Below are 26,922 nucleotides of genomic sequence, written 5' to 3'. Positions count from 1 at the left end.
TACAGTTATACTTATTGCTTATGTTATCTTATTTTTGGTCCATCAGTTCCTAGAGAATTATATCGAAATCCCCCATAATTATGCATTTTTCTAGTATCTTTTTTCCTTATAATTTTGCTCTATATACTTTGAAGCTATGTTATTAGTGTATACAAATTAAGCATTTCCTCTCTGGTGACTCATTTTATCTAATATCTTTTGTAGCAGCATTTCTCAACTGTTCATTATTGAATTTTGAACAGTGCAATTCTTTGTTGGGTGGACGCTGTTTGGTATGCTGTAAGATGTTTCATAACATCCTTGTCCTCTCCCATTAGAAGTTAGTAGCATCCTCACTCCAGCTGTGATGGTCAAAAATATCTGAAGTCATCATCAAATGTCCACTGGGGGGCAAAATTGCTCCTGGTTGAGAGCCACTAATGCTACCAGTAGTAATGTTTTATGGCCAAAGTTTGTCTGATATTAATGGAGCCACTGTATTTTTATTTACAAATTTCTTTTTTTCCTATCATTTTGCTTGTAATTGTTTTATATCTATACTCAAGACATTGTCCTTGTAAACCATATAAAGGTGTCTTTTTAATTTGGTGTGACAATTTTTAAATTGTAATTTTATTTCTTTTACTTTTAATATGATCAGATATATTTGAATTTAAACCACACATGTAACTATTTTATGTTTAATTCATTATGTTCCTTTTTCTTGCCTTTTTTGCAATTTTGGGTTATATATTCTATTATTTTTTATCCTCCATTGGTTAACATACATTTATTCTTCATTTTGTGACTGAGAAATTACATGTCTTTAACTTATTAAAATATGTAGCATCTTTTCCACTTCTGTATTAACTTAGGACATTAGAACTTATCCTATCTCATTCTTTTATGATATATTACAACTGCATATTCAGAGGCAGCATGTGATACCTTAATATATGAATTTTTAATTCTCCATGTGTAACCCAGGTAAGTGATAATTGCCTAAGTTTATACAATCTTGTTGCTGTTGTTGCTACTGTTTTTGAGACAAGATCTCATTTTGTAGTTCAGGCTGGTCCTGAACTTACAATCCAGCCCAGACTGGTCCCAAGCTCACAGTGACCTTCCTGCTTTAGCCTCCAGAGTAGTGAGATTACAAACATGTGCCACCATGCCTGGCTTTACAGTCATTTTTTAAATCTAGACTTAAATATATATTCTACTTGCCATTTCTTCCCATGTTTCCCTGCTCTCATCTTCTAAAAGAACGTTTTCTTTTTGTCTGACCAGCTCTCCTCACTGTTTAGTGTTTGTGTTTACAAATTTCTTCTTTCTGTTGTTGTCTAGATTTATATTTGTCTAAAAATTGTCCATATTGTCCTTTATTTGAAAAATAGTTTGCTTGGCTCAGAATTTTAGGTGGGTAGTCATTTTCTTTCTGTTGAAAAGAGAAGTAAACTCCCTTTTATCTTCTCTTATAAAAGCATCAAATGACCGTAACCTTAACCCTAACCTCTACCCTCTCTACCTTCAAAGACATACCCTGGCCTTCCGAAAATCCTGCAACACAGCCTCATCTGACCTAGTTTCTTTGTGTGTGTGTGTGTGTGTGTGTGTGTGTGTGTGTGTGTGTGTTATTTTAAAGGGAGTAAAACAAACCAGTAAAAAAAAAAAACAAAACAAAACAGTATAGGACAGTGGGAAATTCACAATCATTACTACATTGCAAATTATTATCCTCTAAATAGTTGCCCAGACTACCGGCCCCAGGCCTGCAAAGTCAATCAAACAACATAAATGTCAGGTTACTACCCTACTTCAGTTATCATCATCCAGCCTGTGTTGGGTCTGGTTGCTTACAGTGAGGGGAGAAGGGAGCAGGAGGCGGAGGCGGCTTCCTTGCAGGTTCTCCCCAGCCGGCAGGGCCTCTGCAGGCGCATGGGTGCTGGAGACTGCATTCCTCTCTTGCTGTTTCTCCCTGTCCAGCAGGGTAGTCACCTCCTGGTTTTCTAATTTTTGCTGAATTCCTGAATTATCGCTCTCTATGGGCTTCAAGTCTCAGTTCAGATCCTTCCTGTGTCCATGGGACCCAGCTCTCTCCTTCTCTTCCTCATGTTGCTATATCCCAGTGTCTGGATTCCAAACCTTGGAAAGGTTCTTTCTCTGCTGCTCACCCACCACTCCACCATTTTCCCAGACGTTCTGCTTTGTGTTTCTTCGCCATTCTCTTTGTTAGCCATTAGTCCCGGACCTGGAATGATGACTAGAACACAGCAGCACTTGTTCAATAAGTGAATAACGGAATGAATGTTGGTCTAATCTCCCTTCAGCAACATGCACACTCAGATTGACACGTTAATTAGTATCTACACAGTACTAGCAAAAATGGCCGGTGAATTTGCAAATTCTTTCATCTTTATTATCTTCCTTACCTTGAACCTCATCTCCCTAAATAGCTAATAAGTCATTAAAATTATCCAGTTTGTTCCCCATCCTGGGACAGAATCATTAAGGGGTAAGAATGAGGATAAGCTCAATAGAAACAATCTTTGGGCTTGAAGTTTCACAGGAATTCCCAGGACTCGAGCTACTTCCTTCATCCCTTTGTTCCCCAAATAAGGTCTCAGGTGATCTAAGCAGTGTCTTCTAAGGACATCGTGTCTTCCAAGGATAGTAAAAGAGGTTAGTACTAGGGTGATCTCCAGTATTCTACTTGGTATAGTTGCAAATATAGCCACTTTGTCACCTATCCCAGCACGGGCAATGCTACCTGACCCCCACTTATGAGCTCTTCTTTATCCCTTAAGGCCCATGTAGACTTTATAGTGCCTTTTGCCAACCCTAAAACTGCCACCAATGCTCACACCGATAGGGGAGTTCTCTCTCACAAGTACTTATGAAAGTTACTTTATTTTACTTTCAAAAGGATGCCAATCTCTGATAGCTCCCTCTTTCAAGGAGTGTAAGACCAACTAGTCTAGGACTGGGTTTAAGACATTTGAAAAATCTCCAGTAGCAAAAGTAGTAAAAATGGACTCATATGAGATCCAGGAAACCAACCCTGGCTCCCTTTCCACACTTCTTTTCACCTTACCACTTAATAACACAATGCCAATACAGTACATATGTTATCTCAGACGTAATATGAAGCAAAGGAATACATTTTAGGGAGTTTAAACAGCATGAAATGGGTGCATCTGGGGGCAGAATCTGAAGGCATATTAGTTTTATTCAGATACCCAAATATAAAAGGTGGTGACAACAGTACCTGATCAGCAAAATGTGTGGATGTGTGTAAGAAGAGGATGGCAAAAAATAGATCAAAGAGCCAAAGGCAGGGACAAGGATTAGCCCACAGGGATTTGAGAATGGTGAAATCAAAAGTGGTCGAAAGAAGTTGTTATCACCAAAAAAATTTGAATGGATTTTCTTCCAACTTACAGAAGTAAAATTAATGTGTTCAAAATTGATATAGCAAACAGGTGAGTTCCTAGGACCACACTGACAAAAATAAAACACAGGAAGCTCTTTTAATGATCCTAGTGATATTTCTAAAGGGTTACCACTTATCTGTTAAATATTTAAGTACAGCATTGTTCTGGAATAGCCAGAGCATCAGTCCTTGCATAAAGCAGAGAAAATACTCTGAAAGTTATCTACACGGCAAGTCATAGAGCACTGCTTCCTCCCACTAGCAAAATGTTGACAAGGTGGGCTGTTTCAGCCTAGCAGGAGAGACAGATGGGCTCTGAGCCAGGCACATTAGGATATTCCTAATGATCAGCCAGAGGGAGCCCATGTGAAGATACCAAGTGCTGTTAAGTCCAGCTTGGTAAAGGCAGGAGAGTCAAGCAATGAATAGGTGTTGAGCAGTCAGCCCAGGCTCAATTGAAAACACAAAAACAAAAGCCTAGCCTGGGAGAAATTTCCACCTTCTCAAAACATCCAAGTTCCATCAATTATCCCCTTTCTACCTTTTGTCTTCAAGCGGTTTGCTGGCAGTTTCTCCTCATTACAAACTCAAATTTCTGCTATGTTTAAAACCAGCCAAACAATTACAACAGAGCAATTTTCCCTTCATGCTCTCCTGCTACTCTTCTCTACTGTTGGAAATAAGTTGTTTATAGTTCCTGGCTCCACATCTCCTCCCACTCACCTCTCAAGCCACTGCCCTATGGTCTCCTCCCACTGCCGTTCACAAACATTCCCAGAAAGGTCACCAGTGATTTTCCAATCACCATCTTCCATGGATCCACTGCTCTGGCATCTTATTTGTCCTCACTGTGGCATCTGCCCAGACATTTCCTTCTACAAATTCTTGAGCTCTTTGGCTTCTCTAATTTCTGCCTGATAAGTTCAGTGCTGGAGTTTCCTGGCTCCAAATTGGAGTGCCACTTTTCATGTTCTACAGTCTCCTAGGCATCCTCTGTCACAGCTTCAATTACCACCTGTTTATCAGTATCATTCAAATCTCTACATCCTGCCTTGGCTACGCTCTCTAAGCAGCCCACTAAATATCTCTCAGGGTCCCCCATGAACACCCCAACATATCCAAAACCATTTATAATCTCACTTCCAGACTCACTCATTCTTCATGGATTTCTTTGTCAAAACTAACCATCCTATTGCTTTGACTAGAAACCAGGAATCATTTTCTATTCTTCTTTCTTCCTACCCACCTGCCATCCAATCCCCTCAACCCTTCTCTTCTCTCTCCTGGTGAGAACCCTCAACTGGGATCCACCCTCAAGTACACCTCCACAGTGGCCACCAGAATAATGCCTCTAAACTCAGACTATGAATACATCAGTCCCCTGCTCATCCTAGTTCTGTGGCTTCCAAAGTGACAGCCTTTCCCCTCCCAGTTCTCTCCTTTCAGCTATAACCACCCTAGGCCCCACAAAGATCTGACCATTTGGGGCTTGGAAAGTAGGAGGATTTGGCTTTGATCTAAGAGGAGAGTGGAGTCATTCTACAGGTTCATACACTTGGTGTGTTTTGACAGCTGCCCACGCAGGGTCTAGAAGTGAAAGACATGAACACCCTATCACAACTAGGGCATGAAGGTGAGAAGGAAGAAAAAGGTGACCCTGTGGCCCAGGTGTGAAGAGTAAATACACTTCCAGGTAAGTCTAGTTGCAAACACAAAAAAAATGCATTAGAAAAGTACAGTAATGCCAAGGCACTGTTGACAAAGCAAACAATCCACAAACTATGAAGACTTTAAAAGCCAGGTTAACACACATAACTCCAAGACACAAGGGAGGGAGATGGATGATGGGGAAAGCTGTCTCCTATCAAAGGGAGAGGGATGGATGATGGGGAAAGCTATCTCCTATCAAAGGGAGAGCTATCTCTTATCCTGTGCAGAGGCACAGGAGTCGAGGGTGGTTTACAGACCATAACAGTCTTTGTAACAACAGGAAGGCCACAGAGTCAACTACACTTAGGAGTGACACCAGGTGGGCCTTGGGATGATGGAGGAAGCAGCAGTGATCATGCGTTGGGATTTAGGAAAGGCTCCTTGAATCATTATTTACTCCCCACAAAGGAAGTAGTTAGGAAGATGCTTACACCCCAAAATGTCTTTGACAGCAGCTGTCAAGGGGTTCAGCTGTAACAACAGTACCCACACGTTGCTCTGAATCTAATGAACTGTATTTGTAAAAGCCACCAGAGCCAGATGCCTGTTTCAAAACGTTGTCCAGAAAGATGCCAGGACAGAAAACAGTTGACCTGTCAGCGTCGGTGCTTGCCTGGAGACCTCCACCCAGAGATCCCTCCGGGGCAGATGCAAGAAGCTCCCCGCCTCGCTGACAAAGTGTCCGCGGTGGGTCACACTGACCACGGGCAGGCCGGGCAGGGACCGGGGAGGCGGCTGGCGCCGGGAGCCAGTCGGCCGGTCAGCAGGCCTGGGGCGTTTTTGTCCCCACTCCCCAACGAGCGCCCGCGGACGTGGCCGGCGTGGGGGCCAGGCCGGGGTCGCGTCCGGGGCAGGGGGGAAGTCAAGTGGGGGGATTGGCGGGGCTGGCGGGGCAGCTCCAGAGAGAACAAAAGCGAGCGGGCGGCGGGCGTCGCGGAGTCGGCGCGGGGCTTGGGGTGGGGGATGCGCCCGCCAGCGCGCACGGTTTCTCGCTGAACGGCGGCCGTGCACCTAGGAATTAACCGGCCGGCGCGGGCGGGCGGGAGCGCGAGCGGGCGGGCGGGGGTGCGGAGCGCGCGCGAGAACAATACTAAGATCGTGTTTGCGGTCGCTGCCCGAGGAGGAATTCGGGGGAGCTCGAGGCCGGCGCCCGGGAGGGAGGCCGGCAGCGGCAGCATGAGGCGAGGGACGCGGCGCCTGTGAGCGGCGCGGCGGCGGCTCCGCGCGGCGCAGCGACTCCCCTCCCCCGGCCGGCGGCGACTCGCGGCCGCGGCGCCCCCCGCCCACTTCGCTCGTCGGAGCGGCCGCCGAGGCCCGCGGGGGGGCGGCCTCGGCTTCGTCGCGGCGACCGAGGACGACCGGGCCGGGGAGCGGCCGGGATGGCGCGTCCGCGGCCCCGCGAGTACAAGGCAGGCGACCTGGTCTTCGCCAAGATGAAGGGCTACCCGCACTGGCCGGCACGGGTGAGTACGCGGCCCCGCGCCGCCGCCCACCATCTTCCCTCCATGATGGCGCGCGCCCCTGCCCACTGCTGCGGCCGGGACGTCGGGGATGGCGGCCTCGCCCTCCGAGGCCGGGGTGGCTCCGACGCAGCTCCGTCCCGGGGGCTCCGCGCCCCGAGTCCTTGGCCCCGACCCCGGGCGGCCTGGAGCCGCCGCCGTCCCCGCCTCGCGGGCCGGCTGGCCCGGCGCCTCCTCACCTCCATATTGGTTTCAGGTCGGCGCCCGGCCCTTGCCGGCCTCCCGACCCCTCGCGGCGCCGCCGCCCGCCGGCCAGCCTGTCGCTCTCGCCGGCTTCTCTAGAAAGCATCTGCTCGGAACGCACCGCGTGAAGCGTTCTGGTTAGGCCTGGGCGGCGAGGAAGGGGCACGGCGCTGCGGTGTGTGCCTTGTGTTGTAAAATCGATCCCTTTTCTTTTAGGCATTGGGATATTTGGCAGTTGAGTACTTGAATGAAGAAATATAGTGGAACGGATGACCGAGGCATTTTGGAGACTATATGTCTATTGAGGAATAGTAATAGGCAAGGAAAGAATTGACATAATCTGGCGGAAGCTCTAAGATGTTGTATTGTAGTTTTGTGAAGATAGGAAGACCGAGGGGGGAAAATACACCCATTCACAAAAGGAAGTGACATCATGGGTGGCCACACTGAAATGTAGTGAAATTGGGGTAATGGATGGGCATAATCACTTGTTTTAATCTTTGGTTTAGCATGACAGTAAGAAAGAACATTGGGCTAGGAATTGGGGCAACTGATGTCTAGTCCAGGCTGTTATAGACTGACCACTTAAACTGCCTGCCTATCCCTTTCTAAAATATAAAGTAATCCTCTCTAGAACTGCTTGCAACACTAACAACCTCAGATAGCTACGGGGGAAAAAACAGTTTCATTCAGGTTCCCAGACTAGAGATGTAAGTTCTCCATGTCTGAACTATAGATCCTTAAATAAGACAAAGTTTTCCAAATAAAATTACTGGTTTTAAAATGTGCTGTAGTACCACATTCCTTTAAAAGGAGCAAGATTTGTGACTTTAGGAGTCCTTTAAGTAATCGACAAATATTAATAAGAAATGCTTTACTGTGTATATACAGACTCAAAAGTGAATTAAAAGTTACCATTACCAGTTGGCTATTTCTTCAGTACAGTGGCTTTATTTTTGTTAAGTCTTACCTTTGAAAAGAATCTTGAGAAGGTCAAAAAGAAAAGACTTAAAATTTAATGAACATGCGGTTGGCACAGGTTGGCCACCTGTAGTAACTTGTAAAACAGAAATGCTAAAGAAGTGCTCCTAGTTGTATATCTAATTGTACATAAAATTCCTGGAAGCTGTAATTGTGAACTAAGGCAAAAGTGGAATAGGAAATGTGGAAGCAGCATAAGACTTTTTGATAAAATAGATACAAGAAAGAAAAATCTGTATTATGCATTTAACATAAACTCTAGGAAAGAACTTAAGGCTTTTTAAAAAATTATTTTATAGTAAGTGACATGTTACAATTTCGAAGGAAAGGTAAAGATTAAAAGAAAAAGGTATTTGAATCCCTATTCTTGGTTACATACACTTACATTCTTATATCTCTATTCTGTGAGGCACTACCCCATTTATATCTATTTATAACTTTGTTGATTGTTATAAAATCCTAGCTGGAAAAAAGTCCTACTTATTCAGATTTCACATTTGCTTCTTGGAGTGAAGGCCATGCCAAGAGGATTGGATTCTGTATCGCCCCAAGGTATCAGATTTAGGAAGAAAAATGTGAGAAGACGGATTTCAGTTGCTGCTGTAGGAAGGTGCTTCCAAGACACAGGGCTGATCCTTGCCATAATAGAAAAGGGACTTCCCTGCTGCAGAGAGGATGTTTGATCTTTGCCAGCCCCTTATGAGGAATGTGGGTCAAGAGGATTCAGAATTTGGACAAATTGGATTCAGTTCTTGGCTGGCCTTCACACTTGGTGACGCTGGGTATATTCTATAATCTTTCTGAGTTTCAGTTTACTATCCTATAAAATAAGCATCATTCTCATTACACCCATAGTATGGTAGTCCCCCTTATCTGTGGTTTTACTTTCCCCAGTCCAAAACTACAGTACAGTTCCATTTTGAGAGATGGCATTCTAATAACCTATTACATTGTTGCATTGTAATAACCTATTAAAGTATACTGTTATAATTATACTATTTATTACTGTTATTAACATCTTAGCAGTGCCTAATCTATAAATTTTATCATAGAATACATGTGTAGGAAAAAACAGTATAAACAGGATTTGGTACTAGCAGCGGTTTTGGGCATCCTCTGGGAGTTGGGTATCCTAGAGATAAGGGGAGTCTACTGTATTTGAAAGCACCAGGAAGCAGTGCTTGAGTGTTCCTACATTTTTCCTTTTTAAATTTTTGTCTAACTTTGTATCACTACACTATTCTTAGTTACTAATATTTGTCAGTTTTCAACTCTTGGGTTTTTATTTTTCTGAATATTTTATTATAAAAAATTGTGAACTTATAGAAAAGTTGAAAGGATTATGTTGAGAACCTGTGGATTTATTACCAAAATTTTATGATTAAATTTATTGTTTATTGGCACATGTCTACTTGTCTGTCTCCCTACAGTAATCTATGTTATTTTAATACATTTTAAAGTAAGTTACAGACATCAGTATAATAATTTGCTCCTAGACACTTTAACATACCCATAATTATTTAGAAGTCATAGAGCAGCACCAGCATCCAGGAAGATTTCCTCATGCCTCATCCTGGAGGACCCCTGTGAATTCATGTCTTCCTCCTCCTCCTACACTGTGCAGATGTGTTATTTTAACATTAAATAGCAATTGGTTATTTCTATGAAGTATACTTCATTATGTATCCTGTGAGTATAAAGATTTTACATACAGGAATGCTGTATATGTAAGGTCATTTTAAAATTTAGTGTACCTGTACTTCGTGTTTACTATCATATACATTATAAAATGAGCCCCCCCCCAAAATGTAAAAGGGATGGCATAAGAAATTTTTAATATTTTAAATTTTTATCAGCAAAATACCATTAACAGGAAAAATAATTCTGTATTTTAAAAGTTTTAACTTTTGAAGTATTTTTGCCTGGTTTTTGTGAGATTGGACTAGTTAGATGGTCATAATTTTTCTAAAGAGATTTTCTAAAATAGTGTTGAGTTAGACATTTTTGTTGTTTGCATATTAGTATTATCTTTGTAAGTCTCTTATTTATTTGGTGAGAGGGAGTTGTATTAAATACTCCATAATTATGCTTAGTCAGGCACATGTAAAAGGCAGTAAATCACAATAGGCCAAAGTGAACCAACAGAACTATAAGAATAAGGGCACTAGTGTCAGTTTACATATTAAATATTAGTGACATTTACTTTTTAGCTAAAAAAATAAGAAACTAAAATAAAAGCTGTATTTTCTTTCTTCAAACCCCCAAATTATCTTGCCTATGTTCTAAAATGTGACCACTCTGCTTACGTTGTGCCTGTTCTAAACAATAAAAAACCAAAAAAACCTCGAAAATTTGGGTTTCAACTGAAGATCTTTTTAAAATTTAAAAACTTAATATAATTATATGGGGTCTTGGAGGTGTTGCTCGATGGGAGAGTATTTCCTCATCATGCCAGATCCCTGGGTTCAAACCCCAAGGGAGTGTGTGCACACACTCACACAACTACTTAACTGATTAATTAAAAACTTTATATGAGAGCTCTCAAACATTGCTGGTAGAAAGGTGAAATGATCACTTTTAGAAACCTGGCCTCTCTACTAAAATTAAACACACACCTACCAGTAATGCAGCAGCCTATTCTAGGCTTATAGCCAAGAGAAAATGAGTGTTTATGTCCATCAAAATACTTGCATAAGAATGCTCACACAGAGCAGCTTTATTCAGCTACTTCATTCGTAAAAGAAGATTGGAAACAATCCAAATGACCTTCAGTAGGATAATGAATAAACAAATCTGTAATATATCTATACAGTGGATTATTACTTGGCAATAAAAAGGAACATACTACTCATGCTTACAAAAATAAGGTTGAATGAAAAAAGCCAGACATAAGAACACATTCTGTATGATTCATTTATATAATGCTCAACAAGAAGTCAAAGTGGTCAGTAGTTGCCATTTTGCAGTAAGCATAGGGAGTTACTGGCTAAAAAGAGGCACTTGACCTGTTTTTGGTTTCAGGAGGTTTTTTTTCCCCCTTTTAATTTTTTTGAGAGTCTCCTTTCGCGATTCAGGCTGGCCTTCAATTCACTATGTGTCCCAGGCCAGCCTTAGACTTGCAGTGATCCTTTTGTTCAGCCTCCCAAGTGCTGGGATTACAGGCATGCACCACCATGCCCAGCTGTACTGGAGCCATTCTGTGTCTTGATCTAGACAGTGGCTGCACAGGCATATACATGAAGATTTATCAAGCTGCACTTTTAAGTTACAGTTTTAAGAACTAATACTTGGATATCACAATTTTAGCATTCAGGTGTTTTTGGTTTTGGTTTAGTTTGCTTTTTGGGTTTTTTGGTTTTTGGTTTTGGTTTTATTTTTGTTGTTGTTGTTGTTTCCTTCATGCCCCCCATCAAAGTTACATTTCCTTTTCAACTATTTGAGAAACTTTATTTAGGATTGGGGCTATAGCTCAGTGGTAGAGTGCTTACTACTTAGGATGTAAGGCCCTGGATTCCATCCCAGTACCACAGGAAAAGAAAGCTGAAGGGAAAGGAAAGGGAAGAAAAACTTCATATGCTACTTTGGAACTTTGTGTTCAGGCTTCCTTTTAGTTCTTGATTTCAGTCTCTGCCTTTATCTGCATTAGAGCTTTTCTGTTCCTTAAAATCACTATTCATGTTTTTGATCCATCTTCGCCTTCACTTCCGGAGAGCAGGCCACATATTTTCAAAGAATCACTTGAAATTAAAGTTCTTTATAATTTCACTATTAAGTAAATATTCTTCATCTTCATTACATTGGCATGAATCCAAAGAAGTTGAGTCTTCAGGTTGAGCTCACTCAGCCCTTTCCCCAGGGACCATGCGGACTCGGTAAGAATTGGCAGGTTATCTCATTTTCGTCACTGAAACTGGGAGTAGATAGGCAACATAAACTCTCAGTGCCAAGTATACGTTTTCCAGTATTCTTGTCTTGAGTCTGTATTTCTAGTGCAACCCCTTTGAATTCCCTGCTAACTGCTATTCCTCACGATTTGAAAAATATTGGTTCTCTGAAGTCAGTTCTCTAAAGAGACTGTATTTGATTCTTTGGGAAAAGTGACTTTGGTTTTAAATTGTGTGCTATTTCATGAATGAAAATATACATTAGCATTTAAAGGAAAACCTTATAGATTAGTAAAGTAAACCTTATAGAAGCTAATAAGGGAAGAGTCTAGATATCTTTGTTAGAGAAGGTTTTCTATTGTGGAAGAGTCTCCAGGTGCTGAATCAGAATTCCATCTCATGAGTACAGTTATTAGTCTACAACAACAGGCCTTCCTAATCCCTTCAAAGAAGTGTACTACAGACTGTTACCTGTAAGTGACCAAGCAGATAAAGAAATTGAAAGTAAGAGTATAGGAACTATCTATCAAACTGATCAAGTAACTTTGTGAATCTAATAATTGTTTTAACTGAGGCTTGCATCTTTATATATCTTCATTTTACTTTTCCAGGAATTACTTTTATTATGTTTTGTAAAACTACCAATCTGCAACAAAACAAATATTTTTTTCAAAACCAAAAACTGGTCCTTCATCATAGATGGAGTACTAACTCTATTGACTAACTCTTTAAGTCAGTAGTGGTATTGCATAGAAAGCAGTTGATTTATACTGTAAATAAACTACTTTCAACTTTTTAAAATGGAGATTAATTTAATACGTTATAAGTAACATTAATTTCTACTGTGTAAAAATTTTTATTATAAGTAATATTCTTCGTAGAAAGATTAATATCCATATATTTGGCTATAAACAACATAAATATGCACCTGTATATACAGGTATATTCATAATTTTTATAACAGATAGTTCTGCTCTACAATCTTTTCTCCCCACTACTCTATCTTAAATGATTTTCAATGGCAATAAATATATTTCTGTAATACCATTTGTCATAGCTGTCTGATAATTTATGATATGGGCCTGTGTATTCTAAATTGTAACCATTTCCTATTATAGGGCATATAGGTTTTTTCCAGTTATTAACTAAAAAAGCAAGACTCAGAAATATTCATTTTGCTAATTATTAGTTGTTTTGTTAGGACAAATGTCTGGGAATTTTATTTCTGAATCAAGAGGTATATGTACATTTTAAAGCTTTGGATTTATATTGCTGATTTATCCCTCCTAAAATTTTGATTTCTTGCATACCTGTAAGAGAATAAAAGAATACCTATTTTCTTACATATCCTTTAAAAGTACATAATTCAGAGGTTTTTAATCTGTCAGTTTAATAAATGTAGATAATTCAGTGAATTAATTTCTGTATAAGTTAGAATATGTATATTTATCATATATAAGGATATATGAGATAATCAAAAATATACTGACTTTAAATTTAAAAATTTATCACAGTAAAAACACATCACCACTAATCCTCCTGGCTTTGAACACCTATCCCATCATTCTTTGAATTTTCTGAAGTAGTTCTGCTTCTGTGACTCTCTTTATGAGGTACTAGCTTCTAAAAACATTACAGTGTTTTCTCATCCACCTAAATCACCTGACCTGTCACTATGTGATTTCTGGTTCTTCCTCAAAGTCAAAAGGACCATGAATGGTGTTATGTTTTGTGTCTAGATGTCGTCCCCCGCCCCCCCAAAGCCTCATACAGTCATAGGAGCAGGCTTCTAGAGTTTATGATTCATTCTTTGTCCAATGCTGGGATTATAGGTGTGAATGCTACACCCACCCTAGTGTGAATAGCCTGCATACAATGTAAGGGACAGAATGAGTCTTCTGTTTGTGTTCCTTTTTTGGTCTTGTTGCTTTTGTTGTCTTCCACCGCCATAAACTGTTGTTCCTCTGCCATGTGCCACCCTGCCTTGACGCCAGCTCATTATGGACTGAAACCTCTACAAACTGTGAGCTAAATAAACCTTTCCTTTCTTATTTTTGGGTGTCAAATATTTTGTCCCAGCAACCAGAGAAAAGTAACCAAGACAAATGGAAAATGTTATGAATCAATTCAGGACATAGAAACAGCCATGGCAGTGCAACTAAAGACTATAAAATAATTTTCAGAACTGTTCAGAAAGTGGCAAGAATCAGGCCAGGGACGTAGCTCAGTAGCACAGCACCTATCTGGCAAGGGTGTTTGAAGCAAAGAGTAGTATTTTAATGGGGATCAATGTATCTTTTAATGTAACTTTTTAACTTTAGACACCATATTATTCAATCATGGTCTAAGTTACATATTACATATATATCTTGATTATCAGTTAAATATATAACACTACTGTGAGGTAGATATTATCCATAAAACTTTGCTTACCTGGCAAACCCTTGGTCTAGTTCTGTTTCTGTATATCACAGAGCTGTCTCAGAAATCTGGAGGAAGATATTCTGAAGGCTTAAGCTCACAGGTCATTAGATTATTTTACTCTTCTTGTTTTTTAAAACTAACCTTTACATTAGCAACAAGACCAAAAAGGAGGAGCACAAACAGGGTGGCAAAGTTACACAATAAATGTCTTAGTGCCTGACTGTTAAGACCATAAAATGGTAACAAGTGTGATATTAGATTAGGCAAAAGGCTGAAGACACATTTGGCAGTACGTAAGACAACTGTGTGTGTTAATGTGCGCATGTGTACATACATATAATAATGGTACTTAGAAGCCACAAAGCTGACAATCTTAAATTAGAACATAATAGTACATTTATGTTTTCTCTTGTCTGTGTCTCTTTGAAAGTACTTTGATGTAGGGAGTATATATATATACACATACACACACACACATATATATATGTGTATATATATGTAAAATATTACTTTTGCCTTTAAAGTCAAAGAACCACTAACGTCAATTCTGACGTATGGTATTGACTTAGGTGTAGGTTCCAAAACCTCTCTGTATCAATGTCAGGTAAGGTAGTTTTGAGAATTACTGGTTCAGCAGAGCCTAAAAGCTTACTGATAAGAATGACTATCAGCCCATGCAGACTTTGCCAATTCACAACATTCGTGTTCCTGACAACAGTTTCCTGTGTTTCAGTGCTATTCAGTTAGGTAATCTTAAAGATAGTAAATGGATTTTTCTAATATATGTCCTTCTTGCCTAGATAAGAATTTATCACATAGAAATTAATCTTAAAAAGCTAGAAGAATAAAATAATTTAATGACCTGTGAGCTTAAGCCTTCAGAACAACATCCTCCAGATTTTTGAGACAGCCCTGTGATGTATAGAAACAGAACTAGGCCAGGGTTTAAACAAGTACCTCATTCCACTACTGTCTTGGTTTGCTAGATTGGGCTTTCTGTTTTTTGTTTGTTGGGTTTTTTTTTTGTAAGTAACCTCTTTGTAAAACAGGGAGGATGCCAATTCATTTTCTCTTTCCCTTTTTTTCTAGGGATCAAATGTTAAAATGTACATAAATGAACTGCTGACTAATAAGTATAGTACCTGAGAATTGCCTCCTAGGAAACTAAACTCCCTTATTTATGTAATGTGGATTGCCTGGTAAAATCTTAATAAATGTTTGGATCATTTGGTGGGTGTGTTTTGCAGAAGTTTCCTTGAAGTTTTATGGTAATGAGTTTGCCTTGTGGTGGTGCAGGCTCAAAATCCCAGCATATATGAGACGGAAGCAGGATGATCCCCTCAAGTTCAAGTCCAGTTTAAACAACATTGTGAGACCCTGTCTCAGAAAAGAAAAAATTAGTTTGGCCATAGGCTGTAGGACTTGTAGGGACTTTCCACTGTAAGAGTCCCAAGAGTAATGGGTCATTTCTAAAGGTTGCACATAACATCAGCATTTGGGGCCTAGATAAACTCAACCATCTTAGCATACAAATGGGTGTATAAATAAGTCTCTTTCTATTTGATCACTAACATTCGAGCTCTGCCCAGATTCTGACTATAGTCAGTAAGGCAACTAGCAGTAGCGCTGCTGGGGTTGCAAAGATTGTCAGTGGTAGCGGCAGGGTTGCCTCCATGGAGACTTGAAAGACTCCTCTTTTGCTAACATAGTAATTTCTGAGTTTCTATGCAGTATATGTCTGAGAGTTCTTATAAGTGATAGATTCAGTAGTGGTTAGCACATATAAAAATAAGTTTCACAGAAGATTTAAAAATTTTAAGTAGACAGAAAATAAACTCAGATTTAGATCACTGTTTCCTTTTCTGATACTGAAATAGAACCTTTATACTGATGACATCTTTAATCTTGGAGGAAATGCATATTTATAGGGAGCAATATTATAAATTGTCAGCTAATTTGTTGAGTTCACATATATTAAATGAATTGAAAATGACTTTTAAAATGAGGTAGGTTGCTTTAAAAAAGATAAATTTTTTCCACTGGACTGCTACATGAAATTAAATCAGTAATTTTAAAAATATTTAGATCTTATAAATAAGAAATTTTTGTTGATTCTAATGTAGAGTCATGACTTTCAGACCTTATATATTAACTGTAGCATAAAATAAGAAATATTCATTCCCATCCCAGCACACTTAATAAATACAACACATACACAGTTAAGAATGGATCATATATAGCAATAGTGATCAAAAATTTCTGGTGTATGGGTGTGTGTGTGTGTGTGTGTGTGTGTGTGTGTGTCTAGGGATTGAAGCCAGAGCCTACCTCATTCTAAGCAAACTCTGTACACTGAGCTATACCTTTGCCCTTTTAAAAGATAGGATGTGGCTTAGTTGCCTAGACTGGTCTCAAACTTGTAATCTTCCTGCCTCCACCTGCAGAGAAGCTGGGATTATACCTACATCTTGATATTTTTATATTTCATCTTATATAAAATGGGGTTGCAACTCATTCATTACCTACAGTTTGAGAAACAGTGATTTGGGTTACTAGGGAAAATTAATCTGTGTGAGTTGTGTTTTTATAGAACAGCTGTTGGATTTTTGAGTTGTTGATGATTTGCTAAGAGTCCTGAAATTTTTACTCTGATTTAGCTATAGTTTTGCATGAATGTAATGTTGTATTAAATCACTTAAACCTAAATTTTGTCTTAAAAAACTAAATAGCTGGGCGTGGTAGTACATGCCTTTAATCCCAGCACTTGAGAGGCTGAGGCAAAAGAATGTGCATTCAAGGCCAGCGTGAACTGTATAGGGAGCCCCTGGTTTGGTTTTAAGACTAAACAGATGAAATATTTCTACCCTCATCTTCTAATAAAATGCAGATATATCTACATCTATCTTAAAGCTATTATAGTTTAATACATAAGCCTTCTTAAATTCCACACATTATTATCTAGTTATATGTAGTCTTACTACATAATGTCACCTGGCTGATGCTATTGAGGGTCTGTGTTTTTTTCAAGTTTGTGGGACTGAACTGAAAGTATTAGGCCATCTGTGACTGAGGATGAGGGCCTTTTGTTACATTCGGCTTACCAGTCTAAAAAGCAGGCTTGTGGTACCCTCTGAAGTGGATATAAAGTATTTGGGACTATCACATTTCTAATAATTTCTGTATTTCCTTTTTAATTATTTTATGTCCAATGAAGAAGATATTTCCTTAGTACTGTGAGATACAACAATCTCTCATTAATGCCAGAGAACCCATTATAGATGATAAGGCATTCTTCAATTTCTGAAAAGTGAAGTAATTAGTGTTATATCTTACATCTGGCCAGTGACATCACACAAAATAAGTACATTTCTATTAGAAAGCATTCAGCCTATACTAAATGGAAATATTGTAGAACAAATATTGAATTCACTTTTGTGTGTCCAGGAACTCATGTTTTACTGCTGTTGTTTTGTACTATCCAGTCCATTTTGTACTATCCAAGTGTGGTGGGGAGAAGGACAGAGCTTTTAATGCAAGCTATGAAATATAATGGTCCCCATTTTTTATTTTTAACAAGCTCCTTATCTGGGGCAAGGATTTATTTAACTATGAGAGATGAGGTAACTCAGAACAAATGTGTTCCTTGTTTTTATATTGTTGTAAAAGCAAATTACAAAAGTAGTGTAGCTTAAGAAGGAAAGTGGTGATTAAGAGGCTTACTGAAGTGAAACAGAGAATGTGGTGATTGAAGACTCTTCCTTTGTGCCTCTGTAACTGCCTCTCTCTCAGCAGGCTTGCATATGGCAGGTGAGCCCTTGATCTCCCATTGTCACTTGGTGTACCTGCTCTCTCCAGGCTTCGCTCCTTGTCTGTGTCACAATCCACAAGATAACTCTCAGTCTCTTACTTGGGTGTGTTTCTCTACAGACCCCTTCACTGCTCATTTTAAAAATCTGCCTTCCCTGCTTGGCACAAACACACAGACTACAAATACTGTGGATTAAATTCACTTGGGTTTTAAACAGTGCCTGTGAATCCTTTCCTTGTCCAAGGTAAGTTCCTTGTGTGGCATTCTCTGATGTTAGATGCTTTTCTCACTCTCTTCCAACTCCTTTGCCCTCATTTTCAGCAATTACTTTTTCATTCTTCATAGAGAAAACACACACCAACAGGGTTGACCTACAGCTTTCTGCCCTTGCTTGTAAATAAAAGTCTTCTCCTTCTCTCACCCCTCATCTTTGTCTGCTTTTCCTGTTCCTCTGGCTATCTTGAGACATATTTGTGCCGTTTCCCTGGAGGCTTTAAATTGTAGTGGAAGAGCTTTGTGGGTGAATGTGGCCATTTCAGCCTTCTGCCTCTTCCCCTCAGCATCTGAATGACCTTGGGCAAATTACCTCATACTTTAGTCTGTGTGGATTTATTTAAAAAATTAAGACAATAATGCTTTCCTTTCAGGATCAATTCAAGGATTTGAACATTAAGAACTGGGAGTTTAACCAAAGAGCCAAAGAACGTTATTTTCCCTCTTTACCCCTTTCTTATCCTCCTTACTGGAGACTCTCTACCCTTGCTTGACCTCACCTTTTTGCTTCCTTCACGCAGCATTCAACATAGTTTCTAAAGGCGGCTTGTTGTGTTCTAGGTACTCTGTAATAGGTGGTAGGGGTAGAAAAGGACCCTAAATGGTTAAATCATCGGACTTTTGGCCAGAATTAGCTCCTTCTGCTCAGACAGAAAATAATCTCATCTTGTAGGCACTGCTCTCTCTGCTTCCCTTGATAGCCAGCTTCATAAAGGACTCTACTTATTGGGCTTTTTCACTGTGCCACAGACCACCATGACTTGAACTCTGAATGATATATCAAATTGTTTTGCCTTTGTTGCAGCTCTTTGACTTCAGCCACTATTTTTCAGAATGTTGTCTATACCTCTGTTTTAGACCTGAATAATGAGTTTCATATTCATGTATTCATTTACTTACTAGATAGCTTCATCTAGCTGCTCCTCATTGTCAAAACTTACCTAGCTACCATAAGCTGCCCAGGAATTCCTACCTTGATAATAAGATTTCTTATTCAGCTAATCACCCTGCAAAAATCAAAGACCTTGAATTATCCTGGATATTCTTTTTTTTTAAACCTTCCATATCTTATTGACATCTAACAATCTGTTTGTATATGGGCTATCCCAGTGATGGTGAGCCTTTTACAGCTTTCAGTGATACAATCTGCTGCAGCACATGTACCTTAGGTTCACCACCACTGGGCTGTCCAAATGGAGGCCTGATGCCAGTTCTGACTGAGAAAATAAGATCTAATCATTATGTACCTCAGGGCAATGTATGGACCCTAAACTGAAAAGAACCTGAGGCATGTTTATGTTGTAAACAGGGTGTAATTTCAGCAGAACAATATAAATTATAATTTGAATTTTATTGATGTCATAATTGTATCTCTATGTAATATTTATATTTTATTTTGGTTTTATAATGTGTGATTTTTCATCAGATAAGTTTATATCTATTGTTATATTTGTACATAATCCAGATCAATAATGTCAAAATTTTATGACAGCTGGAGGGCTACAAGAGCCTATTCCCCTTTTAAAATGGTTAATCAAGTGTAACAATTTAAGAGACCTCAACAATGTAGAATAAATTCTTCACAGGGAATCTAGAAAAAAAGATACACAAGAAGATAGTCAACAGTATATATGTGCAGTTAGAGAAGAAAAATATGATAGTGGTATTCAAATAGTTGAAGGACTCTTACATAAAAGAAAACAAAATGGGAAGTATGGAGGAGCACAGAGAGCAGTTAGAAACCAAGGAAGTACAGGCTCAAATTAAACTCCACTACTCATTAGCTGCAACCTGGGGCGAGTTGTTTACTCTTTATTAGCCTCTGTTTCCCCTTCTCTAAAATAGAAGTACTAGTACTTCACAAGGTTGATGTGAGAATCTACTTGGAAATACCTAACACATTGAAGCTGTAAACAGTTTAGTTCCTTTCTTTGATAGTTAGATGTACAGAAGTAGAATCAAAAGATAGAAACTCATTGGGAATTGATTTAAAGTAGGTTTGGAATAAGGAAGAGCAATTAAAAAATTTGAGCATTTATTTTTGAGAGTTTGGGTGCCATTAATCACACAGTAACCCTATGCTTACAGGTTTTATTATCCTTTTTACAGATTTTTAAAAACCTGAATTTTCGAGAGATTTTAAGTTTCTTCCTTCAAGGTTGCCCAAATATAGCAATTGATAAACTGTAAACCTGGTTGTAGAGCCTGTGCTGTAGCCTAAACCATGGCAGTTCATTGCATGTTTTGACTCTGGGAATACAAATTTATTCATCCATTTTTTGCTCGGCTGTTGAGTGGCTGTACTCCAGGAATTGTTTTAGAAGCAGGGTTTGTAAGTACAGAACACAGCAAAGAACCAACTCTCAGTGATGCTAAATGCTAAAAGAAAAAAGCATACTAGTTGAGGGAGCTTGGGAAGTGTTAACAGGAACAGAGAGTACATAGGGATGGTGTTTCTGTCAGGCAGTGTTTAGGGAAGCTCTCCTAACAAGACGGTCTTTCCAAAGAGACCAGAGACAGTAATACTACATCCTGAATGAGCCTCCTTTATATTTTGTTCTGCTGCTGCTTCCCAATATCAGACAATTTTGAAGTCTTTTATGAAAGATTAAATGGTAGTACCTTCTGAAATACAAGATTAAGATGACTTCCAGTGTTATTATTTTGATGAGATTGAGCAAATTAAAATACATTAATCCTTTGACCAACTAAACTTGATCAGAGTTATAGAGTAAATTAATGAAAAAGTGCAGCAAAATTCGTTATTCTTTTTACTCACTTTCATGGAGTTATAGCTTGTGTCTGGAAGTCCCCTGCACACCTACGAAAGCTTCATGCAGTCGTAGGTGGGGCTTTTTCAGAGATGACTGAATCTAGAGTGTGTGATTGTTTCATAGTGCAATGCTAGGATTAAGGGTGGTAGATTCTAAATTAGTCTGTTTGGAAGCACCCTAATTTGGCACCACCATAATTCTGATAGCCTGCATACAATATAAGAAACAGATAGAGGCTTGTCTTACCCCTTGCTTGCTTGCTTGCTTTTTCTGTCTTCTGCTTGTCTTTTCTCTTCTTTGATACCCCTCTGCTATGCCTCCCCATCTTGAGCAAGCCAGTTATGGACTGAAACCTCTACAAACTGTGAGCGAAATAAACCTTTCATCCTTTAACTTTGGGTGTCAAGTATTTTGTCTTAGCAATGAGAAAAGAAACTAAGACACATGGAATAAAGGAGGAAATAAAAGGAAATGCAAATTCTCAGAACTCTGACTTAATTTGGAAAATTTAAAGTTTACAGAAGGAAGGCTTAAATTTAGAATGAACTGTTTTCATGCTATGTGCTTATTGTAATTTTTAAAAATTTTTATAAAACTTACCATCTTAACCATCTTAAATGTACAATTTAGTAATATTAAATGTATTAAACATTACTTTGTGACCATCACCATCATTCCTCTCTAGAACGTTTTTCATCTCCAGTCTGAGTCCATTCAGTAGTATCTTTTCATTTCTTACCTGCTAGTCCTGACAACCACCATTCTACCTTCTGTCACTATGAATTTGACCCCTGGGTACCTCCAATGAGTGGAGCAACAGTTTATGTCCTCTTGTGACTGTTTTATTTCACCTAATGTCTGCAAGTTTCATCCATGTTGTAGTGTGTGTCAGAACTTCTTTTTTAAAGAAAATGGTATTCGTTTTGCATGTAAACACTTACTCCTTTTTCAGGATTCAGTAACATTGCATGTTACGTGTGTGTGTGTGTGTGTGTGTGTGTGTGTGTGTGTGTGTGTATACGCTTGGTATCTACACATGTATATAGTATATGTAAATACCAAGCGTACACACACACTACATTTTGTTTATTCATCCATCCACTGATAGGCATCTAGATCTTTTGTCTTTTGGCAGTATGAATTATTCCATTATGAAGTAAATCCTTTGCCTCATTTTTAATTCAGTTTGTTAATTGTTGACTTATTATCTGTATATTCTTCATACTAACTTCTTACAGATTTATGACTTATAAATAACTTCTCCTATTGCAGCTCTGTCTTTTCACTCTACAGACTGCTTGTAGCGGTCCTGTGGGGCCATAGGAGTGTTATCAGATTAATGGAATAGGACAAGAACGGAAGGAACTGAAGAAGGAAAAGGCTGAAGACAACCTCACACATCTGTCCAGGCCTGGCCTAAGTGAGGCAACTAGGTAGGGTTGGAAAACAGAAAACAAGATAGTATTCAGAAAATGTCTTATGAGTGATTATATCAGTTTAGATTACAGAGTAGTCACAATGTCTCGATGGTCACCTTTAAATAACAAAAACAGGCAGTGTGGATAATTTTTTTCTATAACTGGAATTATTTAAGATTTGAGAGGGTAAATTTCATTCCTGAACATGAACCAAAGGGTGTACTCTCTGAGAAAATTATCCAAAAGGTGCTGCTTTTTCTAAACATTTGTATTCCAAAAGTCATCTTATCCTCTTCTTAGACGATAGGTTGTGAAGCCATTACAGTTAGCTTATTGTGCTTTTTTTCTTTGTTTAATTGGCAATCAAAAATTAACCATTAACATTAGCTTCCTAACCAAGTACTCACCATTTACTTTACATAGAAGACCCCCCAAAACTTCTATATTTAATAAGCAAATTCAGTAACATAGGTGGATGTAAAGTCAACACTTAAAAGTCAATAGCATTCCTGGGATGACAAATTCATTGAGAAAGAAATTAGGGAAACAACACTCCTCACAATAGCATCCAAAAACATGAAATACTTAGGAATCAAACTAATAAAGAATGTAAAAGATCTGTACTTTGAAAACTGCAGTGCCCTGAATCAAAGAGGGTATCAGATCTATACACTGAAAATTTGAGTACCTAAAATAGGAAACCAAAGAAGATAGCAGAAAATGGAAAGATATCCCTTGGTTATGGATAGAACCAAGACTATTATACATTTAATGTAATCCCAATCAAAATACCATTAGCATACCTCACAGATCTAGATAAAACATTCCTAAAATTCATTTGGAAACAGAAAAGACCTAGAATAGCAAAGACAATCCTGGGCAACAAAGGCAAGGCAGGAACATCACAATCCCTGACTTGAAGTTATACTACAAAGTTACGGTGATAAAGTCAGCAAGGTACTGGCAAAAAAACAGACTTGAGGATCAGTGAAACAAATTACAAGATTCAGTGAGCCAGGGATATAGCTCAGCAGCACAGTATCTGCCTAGCAAGAGCGAGGTCATCATGAGTTTGATTCCCAGTACCAAAAAACAAAGCAAAATAGAAGATGCAGACATAACTACAAACACACTCAGACACCTTATCTTTGACAAAGGGGCAAAGTATGTTCACTGAAAGAAAGATAACCTCTTTAATAAATGGTGCTACAAAAACTGGGGCTTTCCACATGCCAATGTCTAGAACAGTGTTTATCACCATGCCTTAAATTAAAGTCCAAATGGATCAAAGATCTAAATATTAAAACAGAAATACTAACTCTGCTGGAAGACAAAGTAGGTAGAAATCTTGAAGACATAGGGGTAGGCAGAAAGTTCATCAATGAAAACCAAACTGCTTGGGAAATACTTCAAAGAAAAAACAACTGAGATCCCATCTTATTAAAAAGGTTTTGCACATCAAAAGAAATTGTCAACAGAGTGAAAAGAAAACCCAAAGTGGGAAAAAAATTTTACCCAACTGTCCCTCTGACAGAGGACGTAGAAACAATTGAAAAAGATCAGGCCCCCCAAATTCAAAGACCCAATCCAAAATGAGCATCTGAGATGAATACACACTTCTCAGCTGAAAAAATACATACGGCAGATAAATACATGAAAAAATGTATTATTGGTCATTCAACAGATGCAAATTAAAACAACACTGAGATTCTGTATCCACAAAGAACGGCTAAAATCAACCAATAATAAATGTTGCTGGGGCTGTGGGGGAAAAACCCTTTTTTTCACTGTTAGTGAGAGTGTACACTGGTATAATAACTGTGGAAATTTCTCAAAAAACCAGGATTAGAGGTCCCATTCAACCCAGCTATCCCCTTTCTGGGTATTTTCCAGAAGAATTAATAGCATCATACCACAGAGATGTATATGTACCTATCTATATAGCAGCATAATTTGTAATAACTAGATCTTGGAACGAGCCTAAATGCCCATCAGCTGAGGAATAGATTAAAAAAGATGTGTTTTTATACAGTGGAGTACTACTCAGCTATAAAAAAGATCACATTGAGGCTTTTATAGGTAAATGGATGTGACTTTAGACCGTACTCACAAGTGAAATAAATCAGACTTGCATGTGCAAACACCATATTGTCTCCCTAGTATAAGAAATTGAAATAGTAAATAAGATCCAAAATATATAACAGATATTATGAAAAGTGGAGAAACTGCTTTAAGGAAAGACAACTGGAATGGTGTAAAGGAGAAAAGAAAAAGATATATATTATATATGTTTGTATATATACACATATATGTGCACAAGATAGCTAAGATAATTTATTACTAGTTTCTATTCATTGAAAAGAACGGTTTGTGCCTATATTGTTTGATCAGTATTTCATGCCTACTTAATTTGAGCATCTACTTTGAAGATAACAATATATAGTATTTTTTTTTTCTCTTTAAAAGTATTCACCATTGTGTGCTGCTCTTGTGTGGGATTCTTCTTTGGTATTTTCTTCTTAATATTTATTTTCCATTATTAAATATTTGTTTAGCAATCTTGTCAGCAATATTTGCCATTAGAAGTTTATTTTTTTCTAATGTTGTTTTTTATTTTGGATTGAAAGTTTTTGAAAGACAAACTTTTTTTTCCCCCTATACTGGCAATTGAACCCAGGACCTTGGTATTGAGCTGTGTCCCCACCCTATTTATGTTTTATTTTGAGACAGGCTCTCACCAAATCACTAAAAGCCCACACTAGGCACAAATTTGTAATCCTTTTACCTCAGCCTTCCAGAATGTTGGAATTACAGACATGTACAAATTTATAATCCCATGCTTACCATATTTTATTCTTAAAAAATTAAATTACAATGAGATATACTTATGGTTATAAATCCTTAGAATATTATTAATACTGTTACAGATTAAATTTTTGAAGCATTTGTTGGATTACTATGGTTGTGCTTTGATTCAGTGTTTTTTGCCTTTGTCTAACATGAGTCTAGGACCCATAGCCCTGTTTTCAGAGGCATAAGTATGTACAATATTTCTTCCTTCAGCCTTCCTTCCATTTCTCTCTTCTTCCAAAGGCCTTTTAGTGTTTTGTGTTATGCCTTATATTGCCTAAAGCCTTTTTCTGTGGGACTTTATCTGCATATGTGCTCTTCAAAGGTTTTTTCCCTCAGTGATTAAAAGTAGGCTGTAAACAATGACTGATTAATTGAGAAAGACCGGTTAAGTGGTTTGTAGGCACTGTGAGTAGTAGGCAGAATCAGTGTTACATAAAATAGCCAAATAGAAGCATACTTTGAAAAACATAGCTAGAAAACAAAAGCAATGCTTTGAAACAAAAGGAAAGACATGATAATTAAGCATAAAGTGTATTTCAGAGTCACTTTATTAAAAACATGAATTCTAGAAGAAGACATGACAGATAGTTCAAGGTTATCCGAAGTATAATAAAATTTTCTAAACCTTGAACGAAAAACCTAAGATTGGAAATCAGTTGCACCACAGTTTACATTATAAGTCTTTTGTTAGTCTTAACAAAATTGTGTGTTTCCAAAATTGAGACAAGTACTACAGTATAGCTTTTCAAGGTTTGCAATGTTGGGATTTTGGTTCGATTAGTTATGTCTTAGATTAGAAGGGAAAGAATTTATATCTTATAATACAGAGGCTTTTAATCCATAAGTGTGGTTTGCTGCTTTATTTAGGCCTACTTGTGCATATTTAGATTGTTTTATAATTTTCTATGTATCTGTTTTTAAATGTATTTTTAGATATCTTGTACTTTTTGCAAATATTTTAAATGTGTGTTTTAATTATGCTTTCTGTTATTCTTCAAAATATATATAAGAGAAAATGGCTGAGACAAGGCATTTCTGAACAAGAAGAATAAGGTGGTAGAACTTGTCTATCAGTTATAAAAACAGAACTGTTCAAATAGTAATTAATGGTAAATTAAGATAGCATGCACAGGGTGGGGGGTTAACTAGAAGAGAAAACAGAAACTGGTCTACAGATAGATGGATCCCATCGTAGGTGAAAAGGGTGGTGTTACACATGGGTAGAAAGGCATAGTACTCAGCTTTCTCACTGCTGTGCTCAGCACCCACAATTTAAAGGAAGAGTGCTTTAATCTGGCTCATAGTTTCAAAAGATTAGTCTGTGGTCGGCTGACTCCAAGACAAAACACCGTGACAGAAGAGTAGAAAAGCAAAGGTCCTTAGTTCATGGTGGCCTGGAAGCAGGGGAATAGCGCCAGAGAGGAAGAGGGCAGAGATCAGATGTAGATCCCACACACACACACCCAGAAAGTATACTCCATCCGTCCCCTGGAGGGATCCCAAAGCCAATCAAGTTAACACTCCATAACCATCATATGAGGTCTATTTTTATGGAATAATTTGCATGATTAGTTGTCCATATGGGCTAACTAGTCATATGAATTGACTGTCAAAGTATTTCTATAAATTGAAATCCTTGTATCATACTGTATAAAAATGACTTAAGTGTAGGTGAAAGTGAA

At 38.4% G+C, this 26,922-nt stretch overlaps 1 protein-coding gene across 3 annotated transcripts in view; it reads left to right on the top strand.

The window, feature by feature from the left end:
- Positions 1-6,208: 6,208 nt before the first annotated feature.
- Positions 6,209-26,922, top strand: part of Hdgfl3 (HDGF like 3) — a 72,389-nt gene continuing 51,675 nt past the window's right edge. The window contains exon 1 of one of the 3 annotated variants that reach the window (XM_063250107.1): positions 6,209-6,585. In XM_063250107.1, the coding sequence (XP_063106177.1) occupies positions 6,502-6,585 (84 nt within the window). In that variant the 5' untranslated portion in view covers positions 6,209-6,501. The remainder of the gene's footprint in view (positions 6,586-26,922) is intronic. The other 2 variants (XM_063250108.1, XM_003475474.5) reach the window with 2 other exon arrangements.

The sequence above is a fragment of the Cavia porcellus genome, unplaced genomic scaffold (assembly GCF_034190915.1).
Source record: "Cavia porcellus strain 051 isolate PalLab524CR breed Dunkin Hartley unplaced genomic scaffold, mCavPor4.1 scaffold_6, whole genome shotgun sequence".
In the NCBI taxonomy this organism is placed as follows: domain Eukaryota; kingdom Metazoa; phylum Chordata; class Mammalia; order Rodentia; family Caviidae; genus Cavia; species Cavia porcellus.
Note: the sequence above shows the minus strand (reverse complement) of the source record. Positions and strands in the feature narration are given on the sequence as shown.